Source organism: Candoia aspera, chromosome 2 (assembly GCF_035149785.1).
Source record: "Candoia aspera isolate rCanAsp1 chromosome 2, rCanAsp1.hap2, whole genome shotgun sequence".
NCBI classification, from domain to species: Eukaryota; Metazoa; Chordata; class Lepidosauria; order Squamata; family Boidae; genus Candoia; species Candoia aspera.
This window is the reverse complement of record NC_086154.1, coordinates 17,713,199-17,733,640: the sequence shown is the minus strand read 5'-3', so window position 1 is coordinate 17,733,640 and position 20,442 is coordinate 17,713,199. Positions and strand designations below refer to the sequence as shown.

At 43.3% G+C, this 20,442-nt stretch overlaps 1 protein-coding gene across 1 annotated transcript; it reads right to left on the bottom strand.

The window, feature by feature from the left end:
• Positions 1-414: 414 nt before the first annotated feature.
• On the bottom strand, positions 415-8,636 carry LOC134489007 (zinc finger protein 501-like). Its single transcript, XM_063291397.1, has 2 exons — positions 8,243-8,636; positions 415-5,437 (listed from the first exon to the last, which is right to left on the bottom strand). Exon 2 carries the CDS (start codon positions 5,408-5,410, stop codon positions 4,241-4,243), a length of 1,170 nt encoding a protein of 389 aa, XP_063147467.1. The 5' UTR covers positions 5,411-5,437; positions 8,243-8,636; the 3' UTR covers positions 415-4,240.
• Between the last annotated feature and the right edge of the window lie 11,806 nt (positions 8,637-20,442).

The following is a 20,442-nucleotide window of genomic DNA, read 5'->3' as shown; positions in this document are numbered from 1 at the left end:
AACCTACTCTAACTTACAGAATAGATGTGAAGATAAAATAGGAGGTGGGCCTAAGCTACTTTTTGAGATAATGAAAGATAATATCTATAGAACCCACCAAGGTTTATTCTAAGGCATGGTTTGTTACAACTTTGAATGTTTTCCATAGTAAGGCTCAACTTCTGAGCACTGAATGTTCCCAGGTTTATCTTTTCACTCAGTGTCCCTAACCCACCTCCTTCTCTGGACTTCACTGTCTGAATTTGCTTCCAGGGAATTGAAGTAATAGCCCATTTCATTAAGAAATTGGCAGATGCTACCTCCTCTGGCAAGGCTTTCCTACTGTCTGCTATTCAGAACAGAAATAGTGCTTGAAAGGATAAAAACAGCATTACAGAAAGCTAGTTGAAAGAAGGGGCCTTCAGGGACAGTTGATTTGGCATTCTGCTAGTTTGTATCAATTTTTTATTTATTTAAACATTTTATAACACACCTCAATTAAGCAGTTTGGGGTAGATGAATTATCTTGATCAACGAGCTATCAGAATGAAATCTGGTATATACAATGGCTTGATGGAGTACTTTAAAACTGGGTTAAAAATACAGTTGTTGTGTTCACATAACAAGCTATGCCCAACAAGTTTCTTTAAAAAAAACAAATTGTTTAAAGTGGTGATGTGGTTCATAGGATGTTAAGACTATGTCTGGATTTCCACAAGATGCTGAATCATGATTTCCCCTCAACTACTGTAGCCTAGTCTAGCATGTTGTATGGACCCAGCCATTCGGTCTACTACACTGTATATCCAGTTTTAATGCTAAGTGGGCATTCCATCCTCCATCTATTTTCAAAAGAGAAGGAAGGAAAAATAAGATATCCTGTCCTTTGATACTTTTGGTCAAAACTGATACCAGAATTAAAGCATTGTTGTGCATGTGTAAATTTCAAACCTTAGCTTGATTTCTTTGCTCAGCTTTAAGCCAGGATAAAGTACAGCACAGTGTGATAACTTTTCTTATATAGTACAGAAATGATAATGAAATTTGCTATGTACATTTACCACATAGGCCTCCATTTAAATTTACATACCCTTTTGGATCCTCTAGTTATTCTGCAGAGGTGGCAAACAATGCAAAAATAGATAATACAGTATCTGAAGTGAATCTTTCCAACACTGTGCTTGACTAGTTATTTCAAGTGCTTGAATGATCATTAAATACAAAATCCACCTTACGAAGCTTTTACAGCATTCTTCTAACCAGTGCTTGAATTAGTCATTAAAGGCATACTTCATTTTGGAGAAAGTTGGGAATTGGAGTGTCCAAAGAATGAGACTCAAGATTGTGTTGCAGGAAATACAAGACAACAGGAAGATGGCTTGAACCCTGACCCATACAACACATATTTCATACAGTTCACTATGTCCCTTGCCCATTCCTGGTACAATTTACTCAAGAGATTAAATACATACTATTTTATGTTACTATTACATGATGCACCCTCCATTTTTCCTTTCCTTGTCAACATCAACCTAATTAATGCAGTGCAAACAAGACTAAGATGATTTCCCTCTTTCAATTTTTTTTTAAAAAAAACTAACTCTTTATACTATGGAACATTTTCTGCAATACATCAGAAGTACAAATATAGGATTTGGAAGCCTCAACTATTTTTTAAATCTAAAACCATTCTATTTGTTACGTTTGAAATACTGTAGCCTGCCTTCCCATATACACATACCTTAGAGAAAGCCTCTGCAAATACAATGAACTTATTCTGAGGAAGCATGGATGGGCACGCACTGCACAGTACAAATCACCAGTAAGCATATGGCATGTGTGTATTTTAGAAGTGTAACACACCATCTTATTTTGGTGTTCAAGAACCAAAGAAAACAAAAGCCACAACACAGTTCTCTAGACCAGGAGTAGAAAACTATCAGGTACTCTTTTGCAAAGAACAAGCAGGAGAGTCTATCTTAACCATAATGGGACGGAGGTTGTTCTGATATAAAACGGAACAGGTCTTGAAAGGGCAATGGAGAGAAACATTCCAATACTAAGTTAGATATTCTGCAGCCATGCAAATTAAGGCATCAGTCTTTTTTTCTCCTTGTTCCATAGAAAAAGAGCTTGAAGGCATCTCTCAGCCTTCCATCTACTCTTCAGCTGAGACTAGGGTCAGCTTCTCTACTTCCAGTCCTCTCCAGTTTTCCTTGACCAGGAATTCCATTTGTTCTGCTCTATTCTCCATCGTGAAGCATTCACAGTTGCCTCGGGGGAAGGCAAGAACTTCTCCTGCTCATCTTCAGCACAGATTCAGATACTATTCTGAAGCTTTTTCCTCCTTCCCTGTGATTTTCCTCACATAAAGAGGAGATTAGGGACAAGCCCCAATCAAACCTACATCCCTTTTCCTGGCTCCTCACTCCTCTCTCAGCATACTTTTATAAGTACCAAAGGAAGATTTCCATAGTGGGAAGCCCTCTCTTATTCCAGTCGGCTTCTTTCAGGAAAAGAACTGAAAACAGAAGATTCTCTGTTGCCAAAGTTCTCTCTCCAATATGTGGAAGGCTGCGTTACCTGGTTCTAATCATCTAGGGGCTGGGGAATTCTGGGAGTTGAAGTCCACACAGCTTCAAGTTGCTGAGGTTGAGAAACCCTGATTTATGGGTATCTTTATGTGTGGAAAGACCTTTCTAAATAGGGCAATACACACACAGGAATATTAGTAGAACTCACTTGCATTTTCCCATCAAGGGCTCTTAAAATTATCCCAGACCCAAGGAGAAACACAAGAACAGTGCACTTATGGAGCACCTTTAGACTGTTCAAGCTGTATAGCCCTTACAACAGCTTGATAAGCTAGGTCAGGGCTATTATCCCCACACTCCAAATTTCACAGGGCAGACTTACGCCAAGGAAATACTTGCCGAAGGCCACCAAGCAAGAACATCAGTGGTGAGACTAAAACCAAAGTCTTTCCGATGCATAGTTCAGTCTTTTAGCCACTATCCTATTGTCACTTGAGAAACAGAGAAATCTACTCCAAAATTTTCAATAAACTCCACTAAAAGTAAAAAAAAAAAAAATTAGGAAAATAACCGCTGATAATTTAAACCTCTGATATTGTCACTACAAATGCATGGCAGTGACCAAGCTGCATAAGATCCCAGACTGCTCTTCACAAATACCAAGGAGGGCCATCTGCTTTTCTTGCTTCTTAGGGTACAACGGGACATCCGTGGAGACAGATGCCAAGAACTGGAGTTTATACCAGATCATTCAGCTGCTTTACCCAGTACTTTTATTCTGATTAGCAGTACTGCTCTATAGCAACAATCTTTCTCACTCATGTTACCCAAGATGCTTTAAACTGGAAAAGCAAGGGATTAAATCCAGGATGGCTGCATACAAGAATGTGCTCTCAACAAGTATTTTATCCCACCTGCCAGCTTTGGGAACATCCATAATGAAGAGTCACAATAGCATAGAGTGATCAAGCTTATAACTCAGATTCCAAGCAGTGAAGTTTCTATAGTCTACTATTAAAAAAAGAAAGGGGGTGGGTGGGACAGAGGCAAGGAGGTATGCTAAATCCTGGCCCCTTCTCTGCCTTGTGACAAACCCCACAATGGACAAAGTAAAGCAGATTTTTCTCACATGCGGTTTTCTATTGGCTTTAGACAGTGGCAGCATGGAACCATAAAGCAGTCCAATGGACGATATGTGTAAATTTCATGTGATATATGCTATTTTCATGTGCTACTGCATTAAAAATAAAAGGGAAGAGGTTGGCATCATCACAGAGTTTGATGTGAGTGCTGATTGACTATGGTCTTTGTTCCCCTCCTCTGCCATCAACACAACCTTTCACAGCTTCCAGTTCTTTCACTGTGGAAACCTGAGGTGTACTTGAAGGTTAGGAGATTCTCAAAATCCTATCTGAAATGGGATGTCATTTTCAAAATCATAACAAGGAAAGGTATGGATTATCCAGGGAAGATTCTAACATCCTGTTAGAATCTTGGATGGAGAGGGGGGTATCTGTAAAGGAGATCTTAACCAGAGCCAGAGAAGAAAACGTAAAGGCATCCTGGTAACATATCCAAAATCTTTTTACGCTCCTGCAATTTGAGTTCAGAGGATTGGACAAATGATGCTTCAGGAGATGGGGAATGGATCAATGTTTGAGACAGCCATCTTTACTTCTTCAGTGGCTGTGATAGAGAGGAATTTCCAGACAACTATTCTTTAGAAATCACCCCATGTGGGTTTTCTGATGCCTAGTCAGATGTGAATTCCGGTTAAATCTCTTCCCGCACCTGAGGCACATGTAAGGTTTCTCGCCTGTGTGGATTCGCTGATGCTTCTTGAGACAGGAGCTTTGGCTGAAGCATTTGCCACACTCTGAGCATTTGTAGGGCTTCTCTCCTGTGTGAATCCTTTGATGCTGGATCAGATCGGAGATCCCGCGGTAATTCTTCCCACACTCGGAACACAGATAGGGTTTTTCTCCTGTGTGGATTCTCTTATGAACAACAAGGTGAGAGCTTTGAGTAAAGCATTCACCACATTCTCTGCAGATGTAAGGTTTCTCGGCGGTATGTATTCTCAAGTGTCTGATGAGATGGGAGCTGACCAGAAAACCTTTTAAGCAGACAGGACACCCAAAAGGCTTTTCTCCAGTGTGAATTCTTTGGTGAGCAACAAGATTAGAGCTCACGCTAAAACTCTTCCCACAGTCAGGGCACTTGTATGGTTTCTCTCCAGTGTGTATTCTCTGATGAGCGATCAAGGTCGAGCTTTGGGAAAAGCTCTTGCCGCACTCAGGACACGTGTAAGGTTTCTCTCCTGCGTGGATCCTCTGGTGTTTCACAAGGGCTGAGCTGTCACTGAACCGTTTCAAGCATTCGCGGCAAACATAAGGTTTTTCTCCAGTATGGGTTCTTCGGTGTCTGATAAGAGGTGAGCACCGTTTAAAGATTTTTCCGCAGTCAGGGCACTTGTAGATTCTTCCTCCCTTCCGAGCTGTGGCTTGGTTGGGTTCCACAACAGTTCCCCCGCGTGGCACAGTTTTACAATGTCTCTTTTTTGGGATGTAACCTGGGATCTCAGGACCAAGTTCGCTGTCACAGGGTTCTTCATCCCCTTGAATCTGAAAAACATTGATTTCATATTCTTCCAGAAGGGAACTTTCTTCTGGAAGAAGTTCTTCCTCTTTTACTAAGTTCTCTTCTTCCTCTGGGAGAATCACCTCTATTTTCACCAGATTCTCCTCTTCTTCTTCCTGAAATATTTTCTCTTCTTTCACCAGGTTCTTCTCATCATCTTTAACTGGGAATATTTCCTCCTCTTTTACCAAGTTCTCCTCCTCCTCCTCTGACAGTATTTCCTCCTCTTTCACCAGGTTCTCCTCTTCTCTCATCATCTTTAACCTGCTCGAACAAAGGGATTTCTGAAATATACAAGTCAGTGCATCAGCAAGTAGAACTTAGGAAATCAGTAGCAGAAGTGGGAAGGAGATTAAACAGATGGCAAACAAAAGATCAAACTAAGCAAAAGGAACCAGATTTCCTATATCGAGGAAATCACACTCCTGTGATTCAACCAAACACATGCTATCTAAAGCAGGATTTGGCACCGTTCAAGTCTATTTTCTTCTTCTTAAGAATCCTATGACTCAGTCACATGATTCAATAGCATTATAGAGGCAGTCCTCGCTTAACAACTATTTGTTTAGTGATGGCTCGGACTTACGATGGTGCTGAAAAAACTGACTTGTGACCAGTTCTCACACTTACGACTGTCGCAGCATCCCCACAGTCATGCAATCACCATTTTCGACCTTCCCAGCTGGCTTCTGGCAAGCAAAATCAATGGGGAGCGGCATGATTCTCTTAACGACCACATGGTTAGCTTAACGCCCGCAGTGATTTGCTTAATGCCCGCCGCAAAAAAGGTCATAAAATCAGGTCGGACACACTGAATGACCGCTTTGCTTAGCAACCAAAATTCCAATCCCAATTGTGGTTGTTAAGCAAGGACTACCTGTATAGCACTTGAGAACAACAATTATCTCAGTAATTGGTACAACAGCCCTTTTAAGATGAGCCTTTTGTTCCAAATGATAAAACTGACAGGTAATATTTTGCCTAAGATCACAATCTGACTAGAAAAGCTGGCTGTACTCTGTTGAGCTTGAGAGTGTGTTTGTGCTATTACAGGGCAGCTAGTGGCTAATCAAAATAAAGGCAATCTCATGAAGCATAGCATTTCAGATTGAGCTGGGAAATTCCTTAGTCAAATTTAAACAAGCCATAAACGCATCATCTTGTAAACACTTAAATGTCACTGTAAGCTTCATAAAAATAGGACTGACTTCTGAGCATTTTGAGGTATGCTCAAGACCCTCCTCTTCCAAATAACATGCTGGTGAGTATGGAAATTCCCTGATGAATTTTATTTATTTATTTATTTATTATTCAAATTTTGCTACCACCCATCTCCCCCAAAAGGGAGACTCTGGGCGGTTTACAATAAAATCAAGACTATAATAATAACAATATGTATAAAAACAATTACAGATATAAAATGCAATAAATAAGTATAAAATCCAAGAGGTTAAAAATTCTGATCAGGTGGGAGGGGCTCTGAGGTGCGAGCCAACCCCATGAATGGCTGCCTGCCCCATGCAAGATGGCAGAACCAGGTTTTCAGGGCCCTCCTAAAGGTCAGAAGTGAAGGAGCCTGCCTCACTTCTGAGGGCAAGATATTTTATAGGATTATTCTAAGGATTAGAGTGACCAACAATGATCCTAAGTGTATGTTTATAATAATTACTACTTGCAGCTGGGATAATCAACCCACTGTTCCACTGACCCTCCTCAACAGCCTACCTCAGAGCATACTGAGATTGTGCTGCTGAAACCTGGCAACAAAATCACCTGATTTCCATGACATGACATTTGGCTTAAACATGCAGATATAAGGGTGGAAATAGGAGGGCACATCCTATGGAAGGTGAAAGACTCCTCATTCTTAAAACCCTCAAAAGACCAAACATGATGAAAAAATGGTCCAACAATGTTCACCCCGTTCCTTCCAATGATGTCAAAGCCCTCCTTGACCCCTTAGCTGGTTGGGCTGATGAGTCTGGGCCCCCGGTCGCTAAAGCTGCCTTTTCTGGCTTTTAAAGTACATGCTTTGGGAATATTGCCCTCAGATCCCTAGTTTATTTATTTATTTTATTTATCTCTTCATTTTGTGACAGGGTCATTTGCAGGAAAGTCACGTGGTTCAGTCCCTTGACCTTGAAAGGAATCTAAAAGAATTCTCATGGAAGTGCTTCTGTCAACATTTCCTTGAAGTGTGGCATATCAAAGAGAAATTATATATCCCAACCTATTTGAACTCTCCTATTACCATTTAGGGGCAATTCTAGCCGCCATTGTCAGAGGATTTTGTACCCCCTAAAATACAAATATGGGATAACATTTTTCAGTCTGGTGCCCTTCAGAAATGTTGTTATTGTAGTTCCCAGCTAACATGACCCTAGACCAGTGTTTCTCAACCTTGGCAATTTGAAGATGTGTGGACTTCAACTCCCAGAATTCCCCAGCCAGCATATGCTAGCTGGGGAATTATGGGAGTTGAAGCCCCACATCTTCAAGCTGCCAAGCTTGAGAAACACTGCCATAGACTCTTCTGGCTGAGAATTCTGGGAGCTGCAGTTCCACAATTCCTGGAGGACAAGAGGTGGCTGGTTTAAGATGGCAGGATCACTTTCATTCATCCGTGGTATGATGAGCTCGTCCTGCACCTTGGATCCTATTTGTATTCACTTGCATAGACATTCTACAGACGGACTTTGATTCTGAGCAAATGTCTATGAAGATTGAAAGCATTTCATGCAACTCATCTGTTGACATCACAATGGTGACGGAAAGAGGCGCTCTCTCTCCATATGCTATTTTTCCCCCTTCTCTCATATTCAGGTATTGAGCCCTGACATCCAAGGTAACATATCCGCCACTTCGTTCTGCTTATTCGAATGCAAGTCTCCCGGCATTCAACGGGAATTAACCTAAGACAAACGTGTCAGGACTGCAGACTACGACGAAACCGAGCCTAAGCGGCCTGGCGGGCTGATGCGGTTTTCGTTACGAACAATGCACTCCCATCCCTTCCTCTCTGTGACTTAATACAACAAAACTACCGTCATGTTACTGAATTTCCCCCGCCATCGTTTCCAAATCATTACCTGTGGGTGCTGAAGAGTTAATGGCTGCAGCGCCCTAGGAAAGACAACGATTCCGAACTGCGGCAGTCTTCACTCCGGTCGTGCTCCCAGTAAAAGCTGCGATCAGTGCCTACCCCCAGCCCAGACCATCCAGGGCTGGGCAGGCCTAAATCTCAAGGGGCGCGACTCTGCAACTGCTTTCGCGACGCACTTTCGAAGGCAAAGTTACTCAGGGGAGTTAATTAGAACATACATAACTGAACGCACGAGCGGATCCAGGATCGGCGGGCCGCCTCTCTCCTTTTGTTCTTTCTTTTCCCCACCCCGAATCTATTCCTCCGGATTCGTCCGCCGTTGCTGGCCACGCACAGCTCCGAGATCTTGAGCCAACCCCTTCCTGTGCCCTTACCGTTTCTAAGCCGGGCTGCAACCATCTCCGCTCCGGCAGCTAAACTGCGCCTCGAGTCTCCGGGAAGAGAAAAGTAACTGATTTTAAGGAGCTGGACGGACGTCCTGGAGTTGCCAAAAGCAGATCGCCGCTTCACGTGTCAGCAGATTCCTTCATCGGGCACGTGTGTGTCAATAGCAGGCAACATTCACATGCATTTAAAAAAAATGGTTTGTTCAGCAGACTGGCTTCACATACCACACGAAGCAGAAGTCAAACCATGTTTAGGCTTAGCGCAATGTATGAACCCAGCCATTAAAATGCGTACTATAGTAGAATCTGGTAAAAAAAAAAAAAGGAAGCAAATGATTTTCCTTTGTAAGGATTGCCGAGTTTTCTCCCCTCAGGGATAATACGATTTAGAATTTGCTGTTGAGAAGTCTTGTCATCTTGCAGGTCGCCCGTCATCACTTGCCAGATGGGAGAACTTAACTCATCATTATGTGAAAGTACTTAGAACAGACTCTTAGAATTTCTACTATTTCAAAAAAAAAAAAAAAATCCTGTTCTTGCAAACATTAGGGGACTCAAAATTTATCTATACAAACATTTCTAACAGCATAGCAGAGTAGAAATGTGATGGTTGTTTCCTGTGTTTAGTTCTAGAGAGACATAAAAATAATGAAGGGTTTTAAAGTTTTGCATGCTGTAGAGAAAATCAATAGAAAGAGATACTCCATAATTTTAAAACTTGCATTACCTGAAGAAACTCATTATTAATTTCCCAAAAGCCTTGGGCAAATTGACCCCCCCCATTCCCCTGGAGAATGTGTATCTGAAGGGAATCTGTGTAATGAAGCAGCTTCCAGTAATTTCCAATGTAGGAAAAACCTGGCATTATCTTGATGCTCAAGTCTGATTACTTAATGCCATTTCTTGAGCCATTTCTCTCTACCTCAGATATTCAGGTTAGGACTACCGTATCTGGATGTCAGCAAGTAAATCTTGCTTCTGTAATTCCCACTGAGGAGGTGAAAAGAAGGTGGTGGCAACAAATGCCAGCTGAAGGCTATAATTCAGTGTTTCTCAACCTTGGCAACTTCAAGCTGTGTGGACTTCAGCTCCCAAGATTCCCTAACCAGCCATGCTGGCTCAGGGAATTCTGGGAGTTGAAGTCCACACACCTTAAAGTTGCCAAGGTTGAGAGAAACTGCTATAATTACTGCATCTCCCCCACCAGGCAGTCTGGCTGGATAGGGCAGACCTGGTGGGGAAAGCTTTGACTGGTCTAAATGTGTCCTTTATTATGAAAATGATGCCTGTTCCTATTCTTGGGTCCCTTGGTGTTAGGAAAGGGGCAAGGGCACAAGGGGCAACTCACTGTCCTGCCCCTGCTTTGCATGTGTATATGGGAGAATCCAATTTCATTTTTGGGAATAATTCTTATTTAAATGGAGTATTGCAAGCTGAAGATTTCTACGAACTGCTTTGCAGCAGCTTTCATTGTTTCTGGCACTTTCTGCTCTCTAAGCATTTGTGAAGTGGTTGCACATATACGCACAGCAAGACCTTGATGCTGCCCAAGAGGCAACCTCCACACTGGCTTAACCTGAGGCCTTCAAAATGTCGGAAGCTGAGCCTGATGTTTGTATGTCACAAATTCTTGGAGTGGCTTGTTGCAGCACAGTCCTGTGCATCTCTATCCAGAAGTAAGTTTCACTGAGTTTAGTCAGAAACACATCCAGGTATCTTATAGGATTGCAGGAGAATTGTTTTGTCTTATGTACCATAGTTGCACTACACCCACTATTTATTAGATTTATATCCTGCATTTCCTCTAAGAACGTAAGCAGGGTCCTGCTGGGTCAGACCCCTGGCTCATCTAGTCTGTTCTCAGGTGGCCAACCAACTGCACAAGGAAGCTCACTGGTTGTTCAGCAGGTGGCCTTTAGAAGCAGCCTAGGGCCTCAAGGTGGCATTCATAGCATTCCCTTCTTCAGTAATTCTTCACAATGATCACCCAGTGGGGCTGGGTGAAAGTCACTGGCCCTAAAGTCACCCAGGCAGCTTCTGAACTTAAGAGAGCTGAGAGCTCTCAAACTCAAACTGAGAGCCAGTTTGGTCTAGTGGTTAAGGCAATGGGCTAGAAACTGGGAGGATGTGAGTTCTAGTCCCCCTTTAGGCATGAAAGCCAGCTGGGTGACCTTGGGCCAGTCCCTCTCTCTCAGCCCAACTCATCTCATGGGGTTGTTGTTGTGAGGAAAATAGGAGGAGGAAGGAGTATTAGGTATGTTCCCTGCCTTGAGTTATTTATAAAAATAATAAAGGTGGGATAGAAAATAAGCAAACAAACCTGGGTCTCATGGTCCTAGGGCAACTTCTTAACAACTGCTGTTCCTTGCGCTGTCTTGCATTTATATTCAGGAATAATTGTTTACCATTGATCTCTCCATTCCACCAGTTTTCACATTTTGCATCAAGAACTTTAACTCCTACCTGTTGGCTTCTAGCATTCACAGGTGTGGCTATATTTTCCTCCATAACTATTTTTGATGACATGTCCTACTTTGGCTTCTTGAATATGCTTTCATACAGAGCAAAGCTCTCTGCAGAAAAGTTTCACATTCAGGCCCCTTAGAAAAGAGGCGTCCTCAACAGTATAACTTTGAAGTATTTCAAGCAGCTTGGCTACTTATGTTGTAGAAGCATTTAAAGTACACTTAATCTGCTCTTATATTGAGCTTCATTTATTTCTCAACCCTTTTTTACTGCATTAAGAGCGTTTCTTAAGTGTGGGCTGCAAACCCAGGGGGTGGGGGTGGGGAATGCCATGAGACTATCAGTGGAGGGTTGCCGGACACTGCTTTCTTTGCAAGTCATTTCCAAGCAGGTTTACCAATATAATGCAAAATTATGTGGAATGCAGAGCGACGTGAAAGTTCCAGGCTTGACACTTCGAGATTCCTATATGAAGCCTAACCACAGCAAGAAGATGCCTTGTTAACTGCTCCAGGAAGACACAATTGGGTGATGTTATCTTCAAAATGTAATTTACAATTACAATTTTATTGTAAACCACCCAGAGTCCCTCTTTTGGGGGAGATGGGCGGTAGCAAAGTTTGAATAATAAATAAATAATAAATAGATTCACCTCTGACCCACTGTGAAGGCAACAAGCATTCTTCTTTTCCTCTCCAGTTTTCAAGTGGTGTTTCCCACCTTCAGTCAACACAAGCCTTGCAGTTTGGATGATTCAGTTTCTCATAGCAAGGTAAGTTTAGGGGTGGAGAACTGCCCTGCTTCTATTGGCTCCCTAAGCCAGCTGAGGGCACAAACCCCCTACTCCCAGGCCAGTTTTTCAGGGTCATTCATATTTGGAGCAAGAAAGTCAGGGGTCTCTTACTTGAGGCTGCTCTCCTGCTTCTCTTGCCAATCCCTACCACATCTGTCAATTAATCCCAACTTGGAAGCCTGGCAAGGTCAACATGGGGTGTGTGTGGGGAAAGCAGCCATTCTTCTATCCCAGGGTTATTCTATCTCACAGAGGTTCTCTCTCTCATGGGATTGGAGAACTGTTGGAGAAAGGAAGTATGGGGGAGGAAACTCTAGCTGCCACCCCCAAGAGTAAGCTGTCCATTCAGCCTTACGGGGCTGGACGGGTGCACTTTTTGACACACGCCCAGTGTCTAATCCTGGTGGAAGCTTTATGGGAGGGGAGACAAGGGGAAGTAGGCCTACTGTCAGTTTTCTACTGCCAGCGATCACTCCATGGGATTGGAGAATTGGCCCTAAAAGAGCTACTGTCCATCGCTATCCTTCCCCTTCCCTGGATACCCAGGGCAAGGCAGGGGGCACTTTATTCATGGGGAGGGCAGCTTTACTTTGGGGGTGCTGGCCAAAGAACTACTTTCACTCTACTCTCTTCCCCAGTGTGAAAGGAAGCCATGGAAATCTGCAAAGACTTCACAGCTTTATGAAAACCCTGTGGCTGTAATTCTTTGTGAGCTCTCTGCCTAGTCTCTTTTGGACAGTGGCACCAGGGCTTTACCAAATCTTTTGTGGAATGGTCTCTTCTAGGCTGTGCTTAGCCTCTTGAGTTATTTCAGCTGGAAGAACAGGATGATCTCTTTCACCTTTTTCCAGTATTTCATTTGTGATTAGCTCTGTTGGCTCTTGCATTTCTATTGCCGTCTGTTTTCCTGCAGCTGCCAGCAAAATCCAGTTTTTAATTAGCACAAAAAGCACACACCCTACAAAAATAGCCATGATTTTGGGTAGAAATGTGAACTCTCTCTACAAAATATCTATACAGCTATTACCACAATGGCACACACAGTTCTGGGAAAGATGTATAAATAACCACGTTCCTAAGTCAGCAGCATTCATGCCTAAATACTATCTCAAAAAGAGCATAAATGAATTATTTTAATTTAAATCCCTGTTCAGACTCAAAGCTCCCTGGGCAACCTTGAACAATTATTTCTGAGCCCGCTAAAGGGTTGTCTCTCCCTTTTCACCCCTTCTTTCATGGTCTATATCTTTGTTTTGCTAGAAACATACAACTGCAATAAAGGATTGCCATGCTTTGTTAGGTTTTGGCTTAGTATGTTCTGTGAATCCAGTAATTAAATCTCTTCCTTTTAGCAGCTTATCACTGGAAAATTCTATCTTGAGTTCAGATTTCCACGACTGACATCCTTACTTTGCTCTTAACACTGCATCATTTTCCTTTCTCTGAGTTTTCAGCTGTGCAAAGCATCTCACTTTCAAATAAACACAGTTAAAAGTATATGATTCCTCAGTTCAGCATGGTGAGATCAGGTTAGCTGGGTTGCATGAGGTTGTTGAGGGAGAACTTGTGCCTGAGGCTGAGTCCCTTGTACTTGGAAGTGCAGATCCAAAGGCGGCATCGGGCTAAGGCTGAATAACCCCTTTCATCCTGTGGGTTGTTTGTTTGTTTGTTTATCTATCTATCAAATTTGTCACCGCCCAACTCCTCCCACTGGAGGGACTCTGGGCGGTTTACAACAAAATCCTCAATAAAACAATAAATATATAAAATACATTATAAAATTACATATTATTAATAATATAGATAAAAATAAAATCCAGATGGCTATATCTCATTCAGCCTTCATGTGGAAGGGATGCTTCAAGGCACTAGCCAACCCAGGCATGACTCCTCTCCTCCCCAGGCCAGCTGGCAGAGCCAGGTCTTCAACTTCCTCCAGAAGGCCAGGAGTGATGGGGCTAATCTCACCTCCAGGGGCAAGATGTTCCAAAGGGCGGGTGCTACTGCCGAGAAGGCCCGCCTCCTGGACCCCGCCAGATGGAATTCTCTTATCGACGGGGTCTGTAGCATGCCCTCTCTGCATGATTGGGTGGGATGGGCTGATGATACGGGGAAGAGGCGGTCCCTCAGGTAACCCGGTCCCATGCCATGTAGGGCTTTAAAGGTGATAACCAACACCTTGAATTGGACCTGGAAGCAAACTGGTATCCAATGCAGCTCATGTAGCAAAGGTGTTACGTGCGCCCTTCTAGGGGCGCCAAAAATAGCCCGTGTGGCCGCATTCTGGACCAGCTGAAGCTTCCGGATACTCTTCAAGGGTAGCCCCATGTAGAGCGCATTGCAGTAGTCTATATGGGAGATAACAAGGGTTATCCTGCTTTACACCATCAAGACCAATCCCTTCATCAGTGCAGGAAAAAGAGAGGACAGTCCTGCTTTTGTACACTTATAGCTCTGTGCTGCAACTTGGTGTCCTCCAGATGTGCTGGAACTAGAACTCCTGATAGTTTTGTGGTTGTTCTAAGGTTAAAATTTGCTTCCTAGGTTGCTGTTACTTTTTATTGGATTAATTTGTAATTATTGTCCTTTTGTTATATAGTGTGCCTTAGTCAAAGGGTAACAATAAAAACAACAATAATAATTCCTTACCAGGAAGTTGTAGCATCTTTTGGAGTCATCCAACATGATGCCAAAATAACATTAACAAGGATTTTGATTACCTCAACAACTGATGATGTTATGAAGTCACTAATGGGGAATCAGCCTTCCAGAATTCCCAATCAAAATGATAGGGCAATCACCACAGGCTGCTTGCATAGAACGAAACCCACCCAAATACTTAAAATGAGCATATTAAAATATAATCCCAAGCATTTTTTTCAGTATTTCTGAAATGTTATTCTGCCCCCACATTCCCATTTCCTGGGCCATTTACTTCAGTGGATATAAAGCAAAGGAGATATTTATGTTGACAGAAGGTACAAAGCAGAAGAAAGGGGAGGTCACTCAAATGAGCACTCTGTCCTGGGACTCTAAGGGTCTTTGAAAAGTCCTGCCATGGCAGGGGATTCTGGGTGTGCTAGTTCTAACTCACTTGGAAGCCACCAGGTTGAAGAACGCTGGCGGCGCACTCCTGAGCACAGCACCTGAATAGGGTTCCGCATTACACCATAATGGGAAAGATGAAACAATGGGTTGGCTCAGCGCACCAGCCCTCTTGATCTCTGAAAACAGCTCAACATGTCTACAGCCAGCTTGCAATGTTGGCCCCTGGTTTGCTTATCTGTTCGGCATAGAGTAAATCCAGGGCTTAGTCGCTGGCGGCTTCTGTTCAAACAGCAGAGGGTGAGGTGCTCCACTCCTCATTCGAGTTGACCAGCAGGGCTACACAAACCTGTTTAGGTAATACTGTAACACAGCTATGCATTTGCAAGAAGTGCTAAGTTTGAATTTCTTAAGCACCTTGAGATGACTTGTAGGGGTGTGAGTGTGTAGTTCCTTCTCTTCCTACACCCCATTCTGAACCTCAGCTGGGACGGGGTGTGCATGAACGAGCTGAGCCAATCCTGGCTCTGAAGCAGGGCTGCCTCTCCAGAAGCCTTTGCCTTCTCAGCAACTCAGCCAGATGTTCATTCTTGCACGAGCAGACAAGCCTCTGAAATCACAGTCCACTCTCGCCTCAGCTCCCACCCCCACCCCCCACCCCCAATTGCAGGGCAGCTGAGCCTCCAAGAACTAATTTCTTAGTGAAATCAAGAGCTGGGGAAGGAAAAAAGGAAAGGACAGGAAGACAGCCTATTTCCTTCTCAATTTCTGGACTCTTCTAGGAATCCAAGCTCCGTTGTTTTTGCCTGCAGATAGATTTTCGAGACAACAGCAAGGAGGGTTGTTTTCAAGCTGGCTTTAGAAAAGGCAGAGGAACAAAGGACATTATTGCTGATGCATGCTGGAAAATTGGGAAAGACAAGTCAGCGTGTACTTCCTTCATTATAGAAAGGCCTGTCAAAGACCTACCATGTCAAGCTGTGGCATGTCCTTAGAAAAGTGGGAATCCCAGAGCATCTCACTGTCCTCGTGTGAAACCTATATACAAGTGAGGAAGCCATACACCAGACAGAGCAGAGCATGGTGAAACAGACTGTTGTATATTATGCAAAAAAGGCAAAAGTTGTGATGGGACAGTAGTACAAATGGAAGATGCCATTGTAAAATTCCACAAATGAAGCAGGATCATTGCACACTAAAAGTCTATTCTTAAGCCTCCTTAAATTCTTCTTGGTAATGCAATGTCTACTTTACCTATATCAGGTAAGGCCTGCTGAGAAAATAAAATTAGGCAACAATCCTAATATGTGCCTTTCTGAAAGGAAGGGAGAGCTATACAGGTGTGTGGAAGACTATTTTGTATAGGTGTGGTTCAACCAAAAGCTAAGGAGGGATTTGTCAGCTGATCCCCCAACAAATGAATGAGAAAGTGTTTGGGAAAAAGATAATTTGTACAAATGTATTTTCTACTCAATCTTATCCTAGAAAATCTGATGACTAAGGGGTTAATCACTGGAACCTTGCTGGGCGGTAAGAGAAAAAATAGGCCAAGGATTTGGTTTCAAAGTCTTCACTTCAGTCCAGAAAAGGGAAGGGTGGGGGGAGACACATTATTATTATTATTATTATTATTATTATTATTATTATTATTATTTTGAACTATTGATTCTGCTGGAGAAGCCAATGCTGCTAGCCAATATAAAAAGTACCACATATCCTTCTGACCAAGCTTTGTACACTTTATAGATTTTGCAATAAAGTTTAGTTGGTTATTTAAAAAAAGCTGGAATTCTTTGTGAGAGATCTGAGAAAACTAAAGCAGGTGCCAAGCAGAGATTAAAAGTAGAACAATGCTGTTTTTTTCCCCCTACATTTTGCCAGATTTCATGTGGATACTGGGTACTGAATTCCAGCATGAGTTAAGGCAACCAAGTTTCTTTATGATCTGAAAATGCCATTTGCAAGTTAGCGGAGGTTTCCCTCCTATCTGTCCTTATTCTTAAACATTTTCATCAGGACATTGACTGCAATGTAATCCTGTTTTAAAATGACTTCAGTCTCAAAGTATGCAGCCCTTGTTGAAAAAAGCATGTTGGACTAAATTGTCTCTGCTTTTTCCTCTACTCAGTTGCATTACAAATGCAGACTGCAAGAACAGTCTAGTCACTTAGGTTTTTGAAGGAATGATGTAGTTTTCAGGAGGATGAAATCCATTTTTTGAAATAAAATATTCCAGATTGAGTAGAAGTATTGTACTGGAAGCCAAGGCTTGTCTGAAGAGTAATAGAGGACTGTTTTTGGAAAGATAAACATAATTATAGGAAAGCATATTGTATTCTCTGTATATGTTCTACTAGTTTTTCTACTGCTTCATTAAAGATAATTAGATCTACTAAAGAGTGCTCAAAGGCATGCTGCAAAGACTGAAATATGATCTAATGCTGTGTTTCTCAACCTTGGCAACTTCCATGCTGGGAATGGAAGGGAATCCTGGGAGTTGAAGTCCATACAGCTTGAAGTTACCAAGGTTGAGAAACACTAATCTAATGCAACACCCCAAACTTGATTAAAAAATGACCTATGAGAAGGTACTACATAAAAGGAGCCATGAAAATAAACACTTACAGGACTGAAACTAGGTTTTAATTTTTATAAACCTGCAATTAATAAAATAAAGAGACCATTATTACCAGAAAGTCATTTGTATCCAGAATTGTGTGATTTGCTGCATACAGTGTTTTTCCTCTGGCTGCTCAAGACAGCATTACATGTGGGAGGGAGTGTCTTCCATCTTTGTGTCCCCACAACAACCCTGTGAAGTAGGTTGGACTGAGAGTCCCAGTAACTTCCATGGTGAAGTGAACACTTGAATTTGGCTTTAATATACCTACTTTTTTTAAAATCATATGGCATAGCAGTTTGGTATTCATGCTGCTTTTTTCTTGCTGGGAAATCCTTGTGAGATCCAGCAGCCAGATGCGTAAACTATTTAGCAATGACAAGCCACATTGCCCGGTGTGCACCACAAAGAGGCTAGTCTACATTGCACCGAGCTGGGCTGAGCGAGTCCAAGGTCACCCAGCTGGCTTTCGTGCCTAAGGTGGGACTAGAACTCTGACTCCTGGTTTCTAGCCCAGAACCTTGACCACTAGACCAAACTGGCTCTCAATATTCCTAATGCAACACCTAAACCACTTTTATTCCACTGGCTGAGAAGAAATGGGTCTGCCATTAAGCAGCAAAAGAAGTCTGTAAATTGATGACTTTATATTTTTTATGTCTGAAATTTCTCTCCCTTGTATTACCAAATTCATTCCTTTTTCAGAGGGGAAAATATTTAAGCAGCTAACCAATTTGATGTATCTTTTTTAATAACTTGCAATTGCCAAAGCATTTGCTGGTAAGAAAATAGTTAACAGTGACTTGCAATGTACTTAAACCAGAGACAGTATCCACAACCCGCTAAATGAGCAAAATTTAAAACTGGAAGTAGGGAATAGAAATGCCTTCTGTCTCTCTTTTCAGTGGTTCTTAAACTGTTTGTCCCAATTACCTCTTTTTCTGGTCTTGAATAATGTCATTACCTTCACAAAAAAGTCCAGACTCTATTCTTATTCATCCTGGCAATGGATCCTAAATTCACAAACCAGCAATATGATCAGGAACTCTGCTTTATAAGGATCTTAGTCCCACAGAGACCTTGTCAAAAGGGGCCTGGAGGTCAAAAAAATCAAGGTGGCAACACATTTTAAAAAAGGGCAGGGCCTTGATTGTATCGCTGTGGTCACCACCATGGTTGTTTTTTTTTACCCCCTCCCTGCAGAGATCCCCTGGTTCTTGCACTCAAGTAAATCCAAAGCCACCATCTTTGGGTGGGCATGGTGCACACAGGGGTGTGGGGCTGACACCCCTTTGCACCTCGTAGCTTTTATGCATTTGGGAACCCACATGCACGGGGTGAAATTTCCAAATATTTGCATCTTCTGATCCTCTTTAGGTACAATATGCCTAAGAAGCAATTCTGCTGACAACAGTTTCATTTATTGCCAAGAAAGGACGCAGATTCATATCCTTAAAGCAGTGTTTCTCAACCTTGGCCGCCTGAAGATGTGTGGACTTCAACTCCCAGAAATTGAAGCTGGCTGGGGAATTCTGGGAGTTGAAGTCCACACATCTTCAGGCGGCCAAGGTTGAGAAACACTGCCTTAAAGGTTGTACCCGCAGGGCATGCTGAACCCCAAAGCAACCCCATTTTAGGCTGGAACGTGTCACAATCCTAACCAGGGTGGACAGCTGAGGATGCAGCAAGTCGTGCGCACCCAGAATCCCGGGTTACGGTGGATTTGCGGATCTGGGATATCTGGCCGTATTCCTAATCCCAACCAATTAATCCCGACCCGGGCTTCAGCCCCTTCCAGAGCCGCGGCGGTGACTCGTCCTTCGGGGGTCCCTGAGGTGGGCTGTGCCCGCCAGAGGGCTCCTCTTCCTGTTCAGAAGGGGAAGCTACTCCTTTCTCTGCCGCGGCCGTCGCTCGGCAGCCCCGACTACAGAGGCGGAGTTTCCCGAGTCAGTCGCCGCTGAACATCCGGATTAATCTTAAGTGGTTGCTGCTGTGGCCGCCGCCGATCCCCGCAGTCGAGGGATCCCCCCCGCCCCCCAGCTGCAAACTTGCTGGAGCCGCACCGCGGGCTGATTGTAGGTGATTAAAGGCAAGCCCTGCAGGAGAGGGAGGGGCCGCTGGCATCTGGGCCTGGAGGCGTTTTTGCATGAATTGGCCCTGGTGCCCCCGCCTCCCCCCGCCTTGTTTTTTTGTTGAATGGGAGCGGGGAGGGAGCCATTGATCGAAATAAAGCTAACGCCAGGCCGGGGGGTGGGGTGGGCGAGTGGGAGGGAAGAGAGCGCCGATTGAGTCTCGGTGGGACACCCTTGGGCTGCAGGGGGCGGTGGGATGGGGAAGGGGGCGAGGGCGGGGTGACATGGGCCCTTGAGGCGGGGGGCGGAGGAAGAGCTGCACTGAGACGGGAGACTTTTCTTTTTTTTAAAAGATCAATCGCTGCATCGAATTGTCCCCCCAGTTAAAGGACCGGTTTCAGAGCCTTTTTGCATAGGCCGATCCGATTTGGGCCCGATTTGCTGCTTCCGGATGGGGGTCATATGTTGCAGTCGCATACCCCCCTAATTAATTTTCGGGGCGTCCGTATTCTGGTCGCCTCTTGATCAAGAAGACGGTGGTATCTTTCGGTGTATATTCCAGACCATAGCTGCTTATTTGGGGTGCTTAATGTGAAATGAAATAAACAGCATTGGCCTGTTTTTGAACTAATCGCGTTCAGAAGAACATTTGTTTTCTCCCTTATTCTCTCATCTTCCTGCTGCTTCTGGGGATGTCCATCTCTTGTATGAAGATATTTCATCTTGCTGCTTAAATCTGGGTGGCTTATCAAATCAATAAACTGAGCTGTAATGATTACAAATACCATCGTGTACAAACGTTGC

Excerpts from the sequence above, each read along its gene's own strand:
- LOC134489007 (XM_063291397.1), bottom strand. The coding sequence starts at position 5,410 with ATGATGAGAGAAGAGGAGAACCTGGTGAAAGAGGAGGAAATACTGTCA.